The 15,876-nt window shown below is 37.4% G+C and overlaps 5 protein-coding genes and 2 long non-coding RNA genes across 9 annotated transcripts; 2 read left to right on the top strand and 5 right to left on the bottom strand.

Moving 5' to 3' along the window:
• Window positions 1-1,320: 1,320 nt before the first annotated feature.
• On the bottom strand, window positions 1,321-2,003 carry LOC106334231. Its single transcript, XR_001268559.1, has 3 exons — window positions 1,914-2,003; window positions 1,551-1,628; window positions 1,321-1,471 (listed from the first exon to the last, which is right to left on the bottom strand). It is a non-coding gene; the product is annotated as an uncharacterized LOC106334231 (long non-coding RNA).
• A 641-nt stretch (window positions 2,004-2,644) lies between these two features.
• On the bottom strand, window positions 2,645-4,170 carry LOC106332422 (CASP-like protein 1B2). Its single transcript, XM_013770881.1, has 4 exons — window positions 4,111-4,170; window positions 3,366-3,622; window positions 3,143-3,266; window positions 2,645-3,050 (listed from the first exon to the last, which is right to left on the bottom strand). Exons 2-4 carry the CDS (start codon window positions 3,578-3,580, stop codon window positions 2,790-2,792), a joined length of 600 nt encoding a protein of 199 aa, XP_013626335.1. The 5' UTR covers window positions 3,581-3,622; window positions 4,111-4,170; the 3' UTR covers window positions 2,645-2,789.
• Window positions 3,847-5,502, bottom strand: LOC106332423 (protein LSD1-like). Of its 2 annotated transcripts, none has more exons than XM_013770883.1 (6): window positions 5,424-5,502; window positions 5,194-5,342; window positions 4,649-4,757; window positions 4,477-4,551; window positions 4,307-4,381; window positions 3,847-4,196 (listed from the first exon to the last, which is right to left on the bottom strand). In XM_013770883.1, the coding sequence occupies exons 2-6, from the start codon at window positions 5,295-5,297 to the stop codon at window positions 4,155-4,157; spliced, it is 405 nt and encodes a 134-aa protein (XP_013626337.1). In that variant the 5' UTR covers window positions 5,298-5,342; window positions 5,424-5,502; the 3' UTR covers window positions 3,847-4,154. The 2 variants fall into 2 exon arrangements, with proteins under 2 accessions (XP_013626337.1, XP_013626336.1); XM_013770882.1 differs by lacking the exon at window positions 5,424-5,502 and adding an exon at window positions 4,984-5,095 and having other exon boundaries at window positions 4,649-4,770; window positions 5,162-5,319.
• Window positions 5,503-6,420: 918 nt separating this feature from the next.
• LOC106332125 (vacuolar protein sorting-associated protein 2 homolog 2-like) lies at window positions 6,421-8,735 on the top strand. The gene is made up of 11 exons (XM_013770597.1): window positions 6,421-6,634; window positions 6,896-6,940; window positions 7,223-7,257; window positions 7,342-7,392; window positions 7,568-7,672; window positions 7,768-7,839; window positions 7,924-7,995; window positions 8,079-8,159; window positions 8,261-8,296; window positions 8,385-8,464; window positions 8,549-8,735. Exons 1-11 carry the CDS (start codon window positions 6,601-6,603, stop codon window positions 8,607-8,609), a joined length of 672 nt encoding a protein of 223 aa, XP_013626051.1. The 5' UTR covers window positions 6,421-6,600; the 3' UTR covers window positions 8,610-8,735.
• Window positions 8,736-9,087: 352 nt separating this feature from the next.
• On the top strand, window positions 9,088-9,645 carry LOC106334819. Its single transcript, XR_001268673.1, has 2 exons — window positions 9,088-9,199; window positions 9,314-9,645. It is a non-coding gene; the product is annotated as an uncharacterized LOC106334819 (long non-coding RNA).
• Window positions 9,514-11,454, bottom strand: LOC106334817 (elongation factor Tu, chloroplastic-like). Of its 2 annotated transcripts, none has more exons than XM_013773193.1 (2): window positions 10,513-11,454; window positions 9,514-10,253 (listed from the first exon to the last, which is right to left on the bottom strand). In XM_013773193.1, exons 1-2 carry the CDS (start codon window positions 11,368-11,370, stop codon window positions 9,678-9,680), a joined length of 1,434 nt encoding a protein of 477 aa, XP_013628647.1. In that variant the 5' UTR covers window positions 11,371-11,454; the 3' UTR covers window positions 9,514-9,677. The 2 variants fall into 2 exon arrangements, with proteins under 2 accessions (XP_013628647.1, XP_013628648.1); XM_013773194.1 differs by having other exon boundaries at window positions 9,514-10,258; window positions 10,518-11,454.
• Window positions 11,455-12,212: 758 nt separating this feature from the next.
• On the bottom strand, window positions 12,213-15,822 carry LOC106334818. The gene is made up of 5 exons (XM_013773195.1): window positions 15,502-15,822; window positions 14,511-14,984; window positions 13,256-13,670; window positions 13,080-13,157; window positions 12,213-12,527 (listed from the first exon to the last, which is right to left on the bottom strand). The coding sequence occupies exons 1-5, from the start codon at window positions 15,507-15,509 to the stop codon at window positions 12,474-12,476; spliced, it is 1,029 nt and encodes a 342-aa protein (XP_013628649.1). The 5' UTR covers window positions 15,510-15,822; the 3' UTR covers window positions 12,213-12,473.
• Window positions 15,823-15,876: the final 54 nt, after the last annotated feature.

Below are 15,876 nucleotides of genomic sequence, written 5' to 3'. Positions count from 1 at the left end.
AAGAATATCATGACTCACTACTTTCACTCATCTATGCTGAAAACAATTGAAATTTGTTATATCTTAATTTATACCTCCTAAGACATATGTTAATTACATAATTCCCATTTTTCACTTATCAAAATATTTTTTACAAAATTTTTAAATTATGTTTAAGACTAACTGTCCAGACGACTTTCAGTTAAGTCGTCTGGACGACTTATTTTCAAGTCGTCTAAACAGACGACTTGCGAGGGGTAGAAACGTAAAAAAAATTCCGTTTTATTGTTTGGTCACAAGGGGATAGTTGTAATTTCAATAGTCTTTTAGGTTACTTTTGCCTTTGACCCAAGTTGGGGTATTGTTTTGGGTTTGACTCCAAGTTTTGAGTCACACTTGGCAATTCTCCCAAAATATTCTGATGGGTAAAAAATTGAAATCATGTAATAATAAATATTTCTCAATGATGTAATTAAATTTAGTTCATCTGAAATTGAATTATTTCCAACATAGATGAGTGAATGTATATTGGCTCATGAGTCATTGGTTTAAGATTTGGTAACATATGTTATAGTATTGTATGTATATTTAGGGTTAGATTCTGAAGTCTTACCTTCATTTTTTTTCTTTCAAATTGACTCATATATGTTTAGTAAGTATCTAATAACTTGATTTAAACATTTTCTAAGTTTCTTTTAAGTTTAAGAAAGTGTTTTTGTATAGTTAATTGATTTTAGGGTCTGGAAGATTCACAGAAGACTTAAAAAGAAGTCTTCCGACACATCCCGCCTAAATTTTAGTAGAATTTAAGGTTCCCATCTAAATTTTGGAAAAATTTAGGTTTCCCGCCTAAATCAAAGTCTTCCATAAGTCATCTAGGAGTCTTCCAGAAAAAGTCTTCTTATGGATTAGATCTTAAAAATAATTAATAAATTTTATAAAAAAATTTTTCAAAGGGAAAAAGTCAAAATCATGTATTAATAAACATCTCTAAAAGATGAAAATTTAGTTTTACTGAAATTGAATTATTTTTAACATAGATGAGTGAACGTAGATTGAGTCATGATATTCTTTGGGTTAGGCTATGATAACATATGTTGTAGTATTGTTAGTATTTTTAGGGTTCGATTTTGAAATCTCATCTTATTTTTTTTAAAAAAAAATTGAAGATAAGTGAATATCTAATAACTTATATATCTAGATGACATTGCTAGATCCTCAGGAACTAATCTTAAATAACTCGGAACATGAGATTTGCAGAGAACATGAATTTAAATCGAAATCACAATTGGTGGGATTCATGCTGAAACCAGTGTACCAAATACATAAGTCATTGTTTAGCATACATGACCTTTTCCTAAACAATACGTGTGCTAGAAGTAGAGCCAACTGAAGACAGATAGTAATCATGTATGCTTATTTTGGGACAAGGAGGACTAGAGTCAGGTTCAGGGCTAATCTCCCTTTTAATCGGTTGTTTCTCAGAATCAACCTGTAAAATTTCACAATTCCACATTTAGAAACTGAACCAGTAACAAAAAGCTATGAGAAAGCTACGAGATTCGAAGAACCTCCATAGCCATAAACTCTGTTGCAGATGCAAGCCTGTGCATTCACAGTGACAAAGCCCAAACCTTTTAACCCGCGACCTAAGAAAGAAACGATCTGTTAAAACAAAACACTCACTAGAAATGCAGTGCCGTCTCGAAACCCAGGAAAAAAAAAGCATAAAGATTGTTTAAAGATCCAACTTTACACAACCCAACTCAAATTATCGCTCAAAGGATCGAACTTTACACAATCCCAACTCAAATCATCGCATTCGGCTGAGGAATTAACATCTAATCAATGAAACCTACTCTATGCGTAAACGAGTAACAAAGGTTCATAAAAGCCCACAAAGAAAACTCTACGCGAGAGGAAGATGATTGTACCTTCACGAAGGGGCCAAGATTCCCAGCAAGTTTTTGTAACGTAGTCCAAAGTTCTAACCTGAGAAAAAGATGGTTTTGACGATTTTCTTTCTTCCTTCCTTGTTTTAGAAAGAAAAATCAAATAAGGCAGAGTTTATTAGAGCATTTTTATTGCATGTCTTTTGGTTGAAATTCTTAACGTAATATAAAATACGCTATATTAGCTTTTAACTAAATTACGTTTCTTAAATAAAAGACGTTTTTTAGGATTTTTTAGTTAAAAACTAAAATAACGTATCTTATATTATGATAAGAGATCCAATATAAGAGATCTGCAATAAAGATGTTCTCAGAGTCACGATTGCCAAATGAGCAAATCTCAGACTCTGGTCTAAGAAAGGTCAAGAAGAAGCCGCCAAGTGAAAATTAAAAAACATTTATTTTAGTTAGGAAAATTACCGAAAGTTGACTACCCAAAGAAATTCTACTAATTAGGATGATTACTGAACTGTTTAATTTCGTTTAGCGTTTTATACCTCACTCTGTAAACAGAAATACTTCTTATTATTGTACAATTGAAAAAACATTTCAATATTTATGACTATTGATTTAATTTTTTTTAGTGTTACAAGCTCATCTAAATGTAAACAATTTGTTTGAATTACATTTGGATAATAATGAAAGAAGTGACTGAGAAAGTAAACTGTAATTTGTTAGATTTTTTTTTAAAACAACCAAATGATACTCGAATGTGATAAAATGAGAGAAATGAAAAGTGGTCTCTATATGAAAGTGACAAAACAGAGCAGTGCATAAGACAACATGATAGTTACTTGAGAGACAACACACAAAGTGAGACACACGGACACATAAGTTATGGCGGACGGTGGCGAGTTACTACGGAGAAGCAACAGCCGCGGCGGTGGAGGTGGAGGGTTTGTTAGAATAGATTGAGAGGCGGGAAATGGAGACGGCGGAGACGAGGAGCATAAGAATGACTCCGGAGAAAGCGGCGATAAGTGCTCCTCTACCGTGATCGCAGTAAATGGAGAACCTGTCGCAGACTTTGTTCCACTTGGCGTGCTTGTTCCCGTTCTGCCCTATCTCCGCTATGAACACCGCCCCGTTTGCAGCCGCAGATACCAGAGCTGCGTTTAGCTTTTGTACCAATCAATAAACCAAGTCAATTATTATACACATTACTAAACCGGAATAAACCGGATTGGTTCAATCGAGAATGGTCATGTTACCATGTCAAGAATAGCAACGGAGAGGAGACGGAAGCCTTTACATTCCAGTTTCCGGCTGAAAATCTGAAGACCAATCATCAACAAGTTGTGGAAGCTCACCATGGCATTAGCTATAACAAAGAACCTGTAACACATTTTTCCACCAAGAATCGTAGTTAATAATAATAGTAACAGTCAAAACACAGAGTTCTTAAATCTTAATAAGAAGGTGTTCTGAGCTTACACGAAAGCAGGTGTGTCCTGAAACTTAGCGGTTAGTGTGGCTTTGATAGGAACAGTTCCGATGGTGGCCACAACCAAGGTCTTTGTCTCTTTGTTCAAACCCATTACAATGGCTGCAGCTAAAGTGGCAATGAGTGCAAGTATTCTCAGCGCCAAGAGTACTTTCCAGCTCTTTGTGGTCCCACCACCAGCAAACAGAATCTTTTCTCTAGGCATTGTTGATGCAGTGAGTGATCAGAGGAGGGAAGTGATATGAATCTGTGTGCCAAATATGAAAAGAATATTTATATGGAAAGAGTTCTGTCTGATTATCTAACTCTAATGTTTTTGGAGTGTACTGATTAGGTTTTGGTTGTTGTGAAAAGGTTTCCAGGTTCCAGTGACTTGCGGTAAGAGCAGTCTTATCTAATCCACCAAAGCTAATATCAGTTTCTTGACATGTTAAAGTTTCATGAAGCAAATCTTATTTCACGGAAGAAACATATTTTCAAACCCAAATATTACTGTTTGGTTGGTGTATCAGATTATATTATTAATACATACATTAACAATGCCACAAATGGCCAATGGAGTGTACAAATCTACAAATATAAGTGCCAGATCATTGGAAAAAATGTAAAACCTTTGTGTGCATCAACTTTGATAAGAAAAAACCCCAAAAGAAAACTCAAACAAGTGATTCTCAGTAAGCCTTTTCCTTGGGTTAAAAAAGTTGTCAAAGAGATATATATGTAATATGCACAAACCAGAACGCTTGATATGATCTCTTTCAGATCACTCAATTCTTGGGTTATTTTTTGCATGTTGTCACTCCAACCACAACGTTGCTCACCTGCAATTTTGTGTGTTACAACCAGTTTTGTCAAACCTTCTTCTAATGTGTAAACAAGAAGACCAAAAAGCAAATAGCTACACGAGAACACAAGAGATTCTAAAACTCACCAACTTTCCACTTCCATTAACCGACATTGGGTTTTCTACAACAACGGTTTGTGTCTTAGACGGTGGTATTGACTGCTGTAAAATGAAAAAAAAAACGGCCAAAAGAGTAAGTACTAGTTCTATAAAGAATGAACAGATCTATTACAAGATCATGGATATGGATAACTCACGGTGGATGTAGATAACATAGTCCCGGGAGAGGCTGCTCCATTTGGCATGTTAGGCACCCTTCCATTGCCCATCAGCTGATGAGAAAAGATAAAAATCAGAAATCAAATATGACAATACAAAGATTTTTATGAACTCAACTCAACCATGCAGAAGTGAAACGAGTACACTCACATTAACGTTAGTAACGAACTGGCAAACAGCGCATTTAACAGATGATGCACCGTACGGATACATGAGTGTCGTCCGACAGTTCCCACAGTTGATATGCGCAAACTGATTGGATGGTGTTGGTGCTGTCCATTACATAATAAATCAAGCAAACACAGTTTCAGCAGACAGAACAAACTCAAAACACTGGGAAAATCCAATAAGCAAAGAGACAATTTGATGAAAGAAAAGAAATCACTCAGAGACTAGACTATATTCCGCCGCTAACTAGTAGTTATATAGGCCACAAAGACTTGATCTAAAGAATTTAAGGAAGAAACTCAAGATAATAGATATACCTGGGACAAGGTTGAGAGTCTGACAGCAAGAGCATCTGACGCTACTTGCTCCACGGGTATACATAAAGCATAGTTCGACAACCACCACATACAATGTGAGCCATGTCCATCCCTGCACGAGCTGTGTGTTCAGACTCTCAGAACTCAACCAAGACACAAATGCAACAAAGTTTACTACCATGAGGAGAAGGATGATGAGGGATCATGTTGACAGTGTTGCATAAGGCACAACGAACGTTGGTAGCTCCTCTAGGATAGAGCAATGTGTTTCTACAGCCATGACACACGAGCTGGTCCTGCATCTCTGCCATCATCAAAATAATCAAAGGGGCTGCTAGCTTTGAACGGACAGAAAACTTCTGCATCCATTATCAAATTGTCTGAATTAAACGAACAAACAGGACAGTCTTTGAGATTGCAAAAATGTTTCTTGATCGTACCGATTGGAGACGATGGGAAGGGAAGATCGAACTCGAGAGCCAATCCAAATTTTCTTTTTTTCCCGTAATTTTATGCTTTTTGTTTTGAGAGATTAACTTGATACGGCGGTGTTAAAACGCGCTTACATGATTATAATCGAAAAAACGGATATTTAAATACCGAACTTTCACAAATTCTCCCTAACAAAAACCAACTTTCCATTAATCTAAATAAACCACAAACTTATAGTACTATTTATCAAGCCATATTAGATACACTTTTGCCCAATTTAATCTACCCACTCACCGTTAAATGTTAACGTGTTGCTTTAGAAACGTAACAGAAACCTAAAAATTCCAAATTGTTACTTTCAATCCACTACCAACTGAAAATTTTGAACTCATGTTATTTTTATTATTCAAAGTGGAATAAAATTAGATTATTTTTAACTGGAAAATCGTTCTCATTATTTTATTTATTTTCCTCAAAATCAGGGTATAGCTAGTAAATAAAACTCAGTTCCACTTTGAAAAAAAATCAGAAAAGGAGTAATAATACATAGCGCTATTTTTCTAATATTTTTAATAGATTTACTTGATCTATTTTTTTTATATATCCACTATTATCAGATGATATGCCCGGAATGAATATATCTGTTTTTGTTCTATTTTAAAGACGATCAATAACTAAAAATATTGAACGGTGATTGGCAAATTAAGTTGACCAAAAGTGTATTTAATATGGTTGAGTCAAATTAAATTTATGATTTATTTGGAATAATGAAAAGTTTGTATTTGTTTGGGAGAATTTGTGAAAGTTTGGTATTTAAATACCCGTTTTGTCGATTATAATCTGAACGTAACGATTTGATTCTGCTAACTACTAGCTCGTTAAAAAAAAATTATATGACTTTTATCATAACTGGGAATCATTTTTATCAAAAGAAAAAAAATGTGTATATTTTCTAATTTCTAGTGTAACGGGCAAGTTCCGTAGAGCCGTTGCGTTGATGACTAAAGAAAAATTTATACTAAGAAAAGAAAGAGAGGAGAAAATAAAGGTCACACCTTTTCTCAACTATCTCTCTCTCTCTCTCTCTCTGCAGATCAAGTTCACTTCCCTCTGGACGGTAACTAGGGTTTTGTCCGCATAAGCACAAGAATCACTGATTTGATTCAGAGAAGACAATCAATCACCATGAACATTTTCAAGAAGAAGACCACTCCCAAAGGTAAAAGCTTTCATCTTTCCAATTGATCGCCTACTATTTTCGGCTTTAGACTTTGTAATTTTTTCTAGAGTTTTATAAGGATTCTACAAAAATGTCACCTTTAATCCTCAATCCTGCAAAAAATGCCACCTTTGAATCTACCAGATTCTGCTTTAATCTGACGATGTAGTGTGAATGTGTGTTGTTGCTAAATTAGTAATTTAACTTGATTCAATACTTTTTTTTCCCCCAAATTAATTGAAAATCATTTTCCATATGCAGAGGCTCTCCGCACCAGCAAGAGAGAAATGGCTGTGGCTACACGAGGTATTATATTGTCTTCCTTCTCTGTTCAAAAAAGTTGCCTTTGTGAGCAGATTATATCTTGCCGCCTGTCAAAATGTAGTGTAGCAAAGGGAAGTGTTAGAGCTGTGGTTTTACATTTTTATAGACCTTGTTGTTGTGGAGCCTCTGAGGTGATCTTTGTCTTTATAGACATGTTCTAGCTTCTTCCCTTACTTTGACTAGAGTAGTTTGCATTATATGATGCTAGCTGAGTTTGTTTCTTTTGGATTACTTCATTTCTCTAACCAATGTATGTAATTGCAGGTATTGAACGTGAGATTACATCTCTTCAACTGGAGGTAAAAGGACTTCTTGTGTTTTTGCTTTCGTCTTTGATTTTATTCATTATTCATTCTCACCGTTCCACCAAATATGGCTATCAGGAGAAGAGGCTTGTAGCAGAAATCAAGAAAACAGCTAAGACTGGAAATGAGGTAAAGTCCTTTCTAACATTTTCGTCCTTATTTTGTTAAAACTTGCAGAGGATTCAATACCTATTTTCACAGTTTCTTTTGTACTGTTGTTTACTAGCTTGTTGGTTCGTTTCTGGCTATATAAACTTCTTCAAGACTTTTCTCTTCCCCAAATTAATTGAAACATTTTTCATAGGCTGCCACAAAGATCTTAGCTCGACAACTTGTTCGATTAAGGCAACAGATCACCAATTTGCAGGGAAGCCGAGCTCAAATTCGTGGTGTGACCACGCATACACAGGTTGGGTCACTTAGATCTCTCCACCCATTCATCTCCACATGCTTCAATACCATTATGAACTGACTGGATGATTCTTTCCTGGTTTTGATACATAGGCATTGTATGCAAGCACCTCAATCTCATCAGGAATGAAAGGTGCAACCACAGCCATGGTTGCAATGAACAAGGTGATGATCCAACTTTACTACTTTGATGGGTTCTCTCACTTCTTTTCAACTTATTTTCTGCTGTGTTGTTTCTCACACTTTCAGCAAATGGCACCAACGAAACAAGCTAAGGTGATCAAGGAATTTCAGAAGCAGTCTGCACAACTGGACATGACGGTAAACAATCTCTCTATTGCTTTATTAAGATGATGATATTTTTTAAGTCCCTCAAAGATTAGCTGTGTTTTGTGTGATTGCAGATAGAGATGATGTCAGAGGCAATTGATGAAACACTTGACAAAGACGAAGCTGAAGAAGAAACTGAAGATCTCACTAACCAGGTTTCAATCACAAGAATCACTACTCACACACCTCTCCTTACTTTTCTCTAAGCTTCCTCTATTTTGCTCATTCCCTTTATACTGCCTTGTTCTTTATACAGGTGCTCGATGAGATTGGTGTTGGTGTTGCATCTCAGGTTGGTTTTTATTAAACAGTTAGTTGGGGGCTAAACTTTCATGGTGGTTTAAAAATTCTTATCATGTTTCTTGATTCTTTGTAAACAGTTGTCTTCAGCTCCAAAGGGTCGGATTGCAACAAAGACCGCTGCTCCCAACACAGTCAATAACAAGAGCGAGAACAATGAGTATGTACAGTTCAAATTAGTTACTTTGATCTATAAAGATTCTTTGGGATAGCAAATTCATACATTCTTTAACTCTCCTTGCAGCTCAGGATCAACTGAAGTGGATGATCTGGAGAGGAGATTGGCTTCACTTCGACGTATCTGAGAGACATGAAACTTCCTATTTTGTAGCTATCATGCATCAAAAGAATCCTATTATAAGAAATATGTATAATATCTACTGATGCAGCAAGATCTCTCAAGTTTAGATAAACATATTTTGTATTACATATCATCAACTTGGCAAAAAAAAAAAATCTCATCCAGACAACTTGTGCCGTTGACGTTAAAGGTGTATTTTTTGGCTCTTTCTCTATCTTCACGGGTCTAAATCAAATCCTCGAACCGATAGAGATCAAATGAAGACAGAAAGAATTTATAAACAAGTCATCTTTGAAGGATCAAGTTGGAGGGATGATGACACATGAGATTCGTGGTGTATAATACTTTATCATCCCACCACTTTTTGTAATACGAATCTTTCTTAAGTTTCATTAAAAATCTACTTAGACTAAACCCGCCTCTAATCAGCCTTTATATATACATATTCAAAAATAGAAAAACTAGGAGGCCAAATAAGACATTTGAGTAAAATGAGAAAGTTTTTTTCATCTTTGGGTTTTGTGTTCTTCCTGCTTCTTCTTCTTGGCAACAGTCCTGTTCTTGCTTCTAAACAAGAATCACTCCCAAGAGCTGGTTAGTGTTCCCTTATTATAAGCATATAGATGATAAAACTCTATCATCCTCGTATGATGCATTACTTAACATAGAAGTTGTCTTCCACTCAAGCTAATAACAATGTCTTGTTAGGGAGGAGAATGATAAGTTATCAAACAGATGGTCAGATCGATACAGGCCCATCTTACAGTGGCAGAGGTGGTGGTCGAAATCCATGAGCTCCCTCCTTCCTCTTCTCGATCATCTCTTTCAAGTTATTTGCGATTATATTGACGTTTGTAATTCACAGGCACGTTAGAGATGATAATGTAATCTTTCCATTGTCTGAACAATTGTTTCAAACCAAGGTGACCGTAATCTTGTAGCTCAAAGTCAGACAACAACAATTCGAAACATCAAGAATTATATGACATTGATTTTGAATCTAAAAACTCAAAAAGAGTCCTCTGAAACAAAAAAAAAAATAAAAACAAGTAGATAGATATGCTACAAACAATCATTCGATGATAGACTGAATAACACCAGCACCAACAGTCTTCCCTCCTTCTCTAATAGCAAACCTCATCCCTTGCTCACAAGCCACAGGCACAATAAGCTCCACAACAATCTTAACTCTATCCCCAGGCATAACCATCTTCGACTCTTCATCTTTATCATTCATAATCTTGGTCACTTTCCCCGTAACATCAGTCGTCCTCATGTAAAACTGAGGCCTATACCCAGCAAAGAACGGAGAATGCCTCCCACCTTCTTCCTTCTTCAACACATACACAATCGCCTCAAACTTAGTATGCGGAGTAATACTCCCAGGCTTAGCCAACACCATCCCCCTCTGAATATCAGCCTTTTGAATACCCCTAAGCAACAACCCAACATTGTCACCAGCTAAGGCCTCATCAAGAATCTTCTGAAACATCTCAACACCAGTGACTGTATAGTTCCTAGTCTCTCTTAAACCAACTAAATCAACAGTCTCTCCAACCTTCACAGTCCCTCTCTCAACCCTCCCCGTGGCAACCGTCCCACGTCCGGTTATAGAGAACACATCCTCAACAGCTAGCAAGAAAGGCAACTCAGGGTATGAATGGTGACCAAGGAACGGAGAGGAATTATCCATTCCTTAATGTTCCTGAAAAAAATCACCATTCACAAGGAATAGTTTTTCCTTCTCATTCCTTACCATTCTTTTTTTTGTAGAGAAATAAAGAACAAAATTGTTCCTTCTTAAATTTGAGAAGGAACAACCATTTCCTTTCATTCCTGCAATTTTATTCCTCTACGTTCCTTTTCTATTTGTTCCTCTTATTTCCAGAATGGTCACCAGTCAAACCCTCAGTCTGTCTCTGAGGGATTGGGATGTAGCTATCAACGGCGTCCATGAGCTCGTAAATCTTATCCACCCACTTGTTATCGCCACGCTTCACGTTAGGATTCTCGGTGAGCGTCTCCACAGCTAACAACGCGGATCCGGAGATAATCGGGATATCGTCGCCGTTGAACTCGTAAGAGGACAGAAGCTCACGCACCTCGAGCTCGACGAGCTCCAGCAGCTCCGCGTCGTCGACCTGATCCTCTTTGTTGAGGAAGACAACCATGTCCGGGACGCCGACCTGTTTAGCGAGGAGGATGTGCTCTTTGGTCTGCGGCATCGGTCCGTCGGCGCCGGAGACGACGAGGATCGCTCCGTCCATCTGCGCGGCTCCGGTGATCATGTTCTTGACGTAATCGGCGTGTCCGGGGCAGTCCACGTGGGCGTAGTGGCGGTTCTCCGTCTCGTACTCGACGGTCGCGGTGTTGATCGTGATTCCGCGGGCTCTCTCCTCGGGCGCGGCGTCGATCTCGTCGTACTTTTTGGCGACGCTGTTTCCCATGGAGGCGAGGGCCATGGTGAGGGCGGCGGTTAGGGTGGTTTTGCCGTGGTCCACGTGTCCGATTGTTCCGATGTTGACGTGAGGTTTTTTCCGCTCGAATTTGCCACGTGCCGCGCGCACGGTGAAGGAGCGGCGGGTGGATTGGGGAAGGGAGGAGGATGGGGTGGTGAATGAGAGTGGAGGGAGGAAGGAGGTGGAGAGGTTTAGGGCTTTGAGTTTGATTGAGGTGGAAATGGCGGCGGGGGAGAGGGAGAGTGAAGGGGTTGAGTAGGAAGTGATGAGTCTAGAGGAACAAGCGGCGGGAGATGATATCGCCATGGAAGCGGAGGAGGAATCGAGAAGCTAGGGTTTGAATTTTGGTGAATTGTTGAAGAGGAAGAAGATAGAGTGAGACTTGTATAGTGTTTTATCTCTTCAGAATAATGAAGGGCTCATAGTTAATCCTATCCGTTTCAGTGTCCCAGAGGTACATCGCGTGCCGTTTAGATTTCCCACAGCCACAAATTGTGTCGTTGCATTTTCTTATAAGCACAAATCTTGTCGTTTTTGTTTCCCACAAGAACAAATGTGCCGTTAAAGTTTTCCTCAAGCAAATATCGTGCCATTTCAGTATCCCGCAAGCACAAGCTGTGTTCTTTTTACAGCCATAAACGGCCAGTTAAATGAAACGGTAAAACTGAAACAAGTTAAATAGCAGTAGGAAGGATTTTTCCAAACAAGTTAAATAGCCAACGAGGTTGGTACGCGGTTAACTAAACCAAACGTGACATGGCGATCAGATCACCGACAAACACAAACGTCACACAGTTTGAGCTACATGATCTCCCGGAAATATAGCTGCAACGAAACGGTGAGGTCTTCCATTTGTATTCCTTCACTGCCGCTTAATCAGAGGAAGCCTATAACTAAGCAACTCATTTAAACTGAAGTAAAGCTTCAAAGAGGCTACTGAAGCATGTACATGAAGCAAGTTTGAAACAGAATCGAACAGCTTGATGCTTGACAACAGCGTAAAGTCAATGAGATTCGAATCATTCATAAATAACCATTGACGTGATCAGAAAGACTTTTCTTTAACTTGACACTGTTCTTTTTGGATTAATTATTCACGCACATAGGAATCTATAAAATTGATTTATCCAAGAAAAAAAAACCAAAACAAGTTTCAAAACAGAGACAATCCATTTTTTCATTTCATTGATTTTTGTCTAATAATTTTAAAAGGCTGAATTATGTTTATGTAGATGCATTACTAACTACTAGCAGAAACCAAAAAAAAAAAATTAGGGTGTAACTTCTCGATAGCTCTCTCTCCACTGGGTTCCTGTTGGCACGAGCATGACAACCAAGCCAAACGTACGTAGGTCCTCCTCAATTCTTTTATATTCTCAATCGAAAACCACAAAAAAAACAAGAAGAATTTACTCGGAGTCGGTGTCCAAATTCTCCAACCCTTTCAATCCTCTCCGTTTCGGCTGCGGCATATAATTAATCAAATAAAATAGTTTTCATTCCCCATAACCACACTTGAATCATTACATTTGCTTCAAAATTTGCCTGAGCCTAGTGTTTTCAGTTGATCACATATGCAAACAAAAAATCAAATAATTTTGACAAAAAACAGAGAAAAAACCCACTTGATTTTATTTTTATTATAAGTGGTTTCAAGTGTTACTTTGCAAACAACTTTTATAATTGTATTATTGACTCTTTTCCTTGAGAAAATGATAAAAGAAAAAAACAGTTCATTATTCTCTCCATTAGGTGGAATAGTAGTAGGTCCCATGTCTTGTCTATTTTCTTCATTTCATTTAATAATATAAATTATTTTAAAATTAATAAATAAGGTCTATAATTCACCACCTTCTATGCCACTCATAAATTATTATTATGTAAAATATAAAAGACCTAAACCCATTCCATCTTGTGTTCTTCTATTCTACTAACCTTTACTTATTTAAATCTATTTTGTCATTATCACAAAACTAAGGAACTAAAAAGAGTTTAGTATTAGTAAAGTTAATTACCTTCTTCACATTTTTCTTCTCCCTAACTTCATAACGATTCTTGGTCAAATCAGATAACCACATCCCTGGGAAACAATACTGTCCACAAACACACAAATTAACAACAAACTTTTATGATTTTTTAATGCAAGACAAAATTGAAGTATTTATTTCATTTTTAATGAATTAATATGTACCTGGAGGGATTTATCAATGTTCTTAGCTCGTTTCCTGGGTCGGTGAGGAAGCTTTGTGCCTTTCAATACCAAGAAATCTTCTTCCTTCTCTTTCCTAGACAAGGCAATGTAGATCCTTGGCCACTCTCTCGTTTCCACTTGCGTTGCTTTCTCTTTCTCTCCGTTGTTTTTGTTTGTCTCCAGCTCTGGATGAGCCTGAGCCGCTGATTCTGATCTGCTCACTCTTTGATGTTGTTGATCATGATTATGATCCAACCCGTTTTGTCTATGGTTCTGATGATGATCTCTGACGCTTGATCTCTTCTCGATTAGATCAGGAGACGGTGGAGATCGCTTTGAACTTCCCGATCTGGACACCATACGGCTGTTGATGTTCCTTGATGGTGATCCGTTGGCTGATCGGTCTTCTAGATTCCTGGACATGATTATGATGATGAATAGCTTAAATCCACAGGTGATTTTGTTTCTTTAAAAATAAAGTTCCACCTCTGGAAGAGAGCTATATGAAATGAAGAAAGTTTTCTTAATATTATTATTTTGAAGAAAATTAGAAAAGGAAAACGAGTTCCACCCTTTACATATTTAAGAATCAGAATCAAAAACGCAGAAAAACCTATAGATTTTATCTTCTAGGGACCAAAATGAAAATACGAAGAAACTTAAAATCGATTAATATCGCGAGACGTGTTTGAAGATTGGGTCAAAGAAAGGAAAGCAAAATATTTTCTTGAAACAACAATGAAAGATTTAGATTGAAAAATCTTTATATATTTCAAACCAAAAGCTAAACAAGCGGAATAAAAACCTAGAAACAGAGACTTGGGGGAAAGACGAGAGACATAACATAACACTCGGCTTCTTTCGGTGTTTCCAAGGGTACTAATGTAAATTCCTAAAAAGAGTTCTGGATCACTAACTTTAGCGAATGGGTTAGCAGAACAACCATGAACCAAGCGTCTGGATCTCAAAAAAAAAAACTAAACTAAATAAATTAAAAAAAATCATAAATCGAAAAATGAAAAATGAAAAACAAGAAACAGTATTTATGACATAAACATGGACGAACAAAAAGAAACATTTGGGCAAGTCACGATTAGAGAAAATAGCATTTCCAGTAACAAAATCAAAAGAATTTTGAAGTAACAAATCTTTAAAAAAAAAAAAAAAAGACAAATCAAAGCAATATTTACATTTAAAGTAAAAAATAAAAATAAAAATAGGAAAATGCATGGGAGTGTGAAGATTTGGGCTAAACCTGGAAAGGAAAATTTCCTTGCCGCCGACGATACCGTTTCTATTGTTTGAGCTCCGGGCAGAGAAAACCGGAGCAGGTGGTGGCATAGACGGATTTAGGGATCTTCTTGAGAGCTTGTTCGATTGAGTCTTACCTTGTCCAGAAGAAGACGAAGAATCATCGGCAGGTGTGGTGGTGGTGGAGGAGGATCGGATCTCGGCTCTGGAGATTCTCGATCGCTTCCGTTGTCCCCACTGCAACAGCACATCTCCTCCTCCGCTGCGGCTGGGAGTAGGATCATGTTGTTGGGTGGATCTGAACCGGAATCCTTTGGGGACTCCGTCTAGTGACGAGCTGATGGTGCATGATCCGCCGTTAAATCCTCTTCCGGCGGCGATCGAGGTCGTTGTGTCTTCGTTAGATGGTGATGGTCTCAAGTAGGGCTTGTTGGCTCCATGTGTAAGGGGAAGACAATCTGGGCTTACTCTCTGATACCTAATTAAATAACAAAAACAAAAACGATATCAGATCAAAATCGCTAAACCAAAAGGTAGATTTTACTGGTGATATTTTCGAAATGCGTCTGTGTTCTCCGCAAGTTTTTTTTAGGTGAACTTTCTTCATATACCTTCTGAATATTTTTTTTAATGGTGGCTAATCCAAATCAGACTATATGAAGCTCGGAGAGTTTTGGTTGAAAATCTTTTCCCAGAAAATTTCAGAACAGTTTGGTTGTTTGATCAAAAAGAAATGGTAGCAAAATGAAAAGGAAACTGGGAGAATAAGATTAGGTTTGACATTAGAGCCATAAACACGTTTGAATATCAAGCTTTTCAAATCAAACTCAGATCATAGAAACCATTTAATAAATTCAAAACAAAAAGAAAATCAGAAAAAAAAAAATCCAAATCAGTGGAAAACTCCGATGGTCAGCGTATCCCGGAAACGCACAAAGCCAAAAAAAAAAAAAAAAAAAAAAAACAGAGAGGATGATGAAGAAGAAGAGAGAAACCTCATCATTATACCCCAAGTGAGAACCCGATTCCAATTTTTTTTTTAATGATAGTTTGATATCCGATCTGTGATTATTTTTTTCACAAATCCAGGATTCGTTCAATTTTCTCCACACCTAATAATGTCCTTCCATTTAACCAAGGACAAGCTAGAAACACGGCCTCCTCGTTCTTCAACTTTCTCGCACAAATGAATCAAAAGGAATATTTAAGAAATAGAATGAAAAGAAGATAAAGATAAATTGTGTGGAGGATGAGAGATAGAAAAAACGGGGGCTCTGCGTTATCAGTGAGGGAGGAGGAGGAGGAGGAGGAAGAAGGAGAGAAAGAAAGATAGTGGGTGCGTTATTGTGTCAAACACCTCTTTTATTCTT

The sequence above is a fragment of the Brassica oleracea genome, chromosome C3, assembly GCF_000695525.1.
Source record: "Brassica oleracea var. oleracea cultivar TO1000 chromosome C3, BOL, whole genome shotgun sequence".
Lineage (NCBI taxonomy): Eukaryota > Viridiplantae > Streptophyta > Magnoliopsida > Brassicales > Brassicaceae > Brassica > Brassica oleracea.
The sequence above is the reverse complement of the archived record's forward strand: the minus strand, read 5'-3'. Positions and strand labels throughout refer to the sequence as shown.

What these genes read in the sequence shown, in the direction of transcription:
- LOC106332422 (XM_013770881.1), bottom strand. Translation starts at nt 3,580, where the DNA reads ATGCCTAGAGAAAAGATTCTGTTTGCTGGTGGTGGGACCACAAAGAGC. An exon ending in CAGGACACACCTGCTTTCGT is followed by an intron (nt 3,267 to 3,365) that starts GTAAGCTCAGAA and finishes AATGTGTTACAG; the next exon opens with GTTCTTTGTTATAGCTAATG. An exon ending in CCGTTGCTATTCTTGACATG is followed by an intron (nt 3,051 to 3,142) that starts GTAACATGACCA and finishes TTGGTACAAAAG; the next exon opens with CTAAACGCAGCTCTGGTATC.
- LOC106332423 (XM_013770882.1), bottom strand. An exon ending in GACTCTCAACCTTGTCCCAG is followed by an intron (nt 4,771 to 4,983) that starts GTATATCTATTA and finishes TGTAATGGACAG; the next exon opens with CACCAACACCATCCAATCAG. An exon ending in CTATGTTATCTACATCCACC is followed by an intron (nt 4,382 to 4,476) that starts GTGAGTTATCCA and finishes TTCATTTTACAG; the next exon opens with CAGTCAATACCACCGTCTAA.
- LOC106332125 (XM_013770597.1), top strand. Translation starts at nt 6,601, where the DNA reads ATGAACATTTTCAAGAAGAAGACCACTCCCAAAG. An exon ending in AATGGCTGTGGCTACACGAG is followed by an intron (nt 6,941 to 7,222) that starts GTATTATATTGT and finishes ATGTAATTGCAG; the next exon opens with GTATTGAACGTGAGATTACA. An exon ending in CTGCACAACTGGACATGACG is followed by an intron (nt 7,996 to 8,078) that starts GTAAACAATCTC and finishes GTGTGATTGCAG; the next exon opens with ATAGAGATGATGTCAGAGGC.
- LOC106334817 (XM_013773193.1), bottom strand. Translation starts at nt 11,370, where the DNA reads ATGGCGATATCATCTCCCGCCGCTTGTTCCTCTAGACTCATCACTTCC. An exon ending in TCCCTCAGAGACAGACTGAG is followed by an intron (nt 10,254 to 10,512) that starts GGTTTGACTGGT and finishes TCATACCCTGAG; the next exon opens with TTGCCTTTCTTGCTAGCTGT.
- LOC106334818 (XM_013773195.1), bottom strand. An exon ending in AAGGAAATTTTCCTTTCCAG is followed by an intron (nt 13,671 to 14,510) that starts GTTTAGCCCAAA and finishes AATCATGTCCAG; the next exon opens with GAATCTAGAAGACCGATCAG. An exon ending in AGAAGAAAAATGTGAAGAAG is followed by an intron (nt 12,528 to 13,079) that starts GTAATTAACTTT and finishes TATATGCCGCAG; the next exon opens with CCGAAACGGAGAGGATTGAA.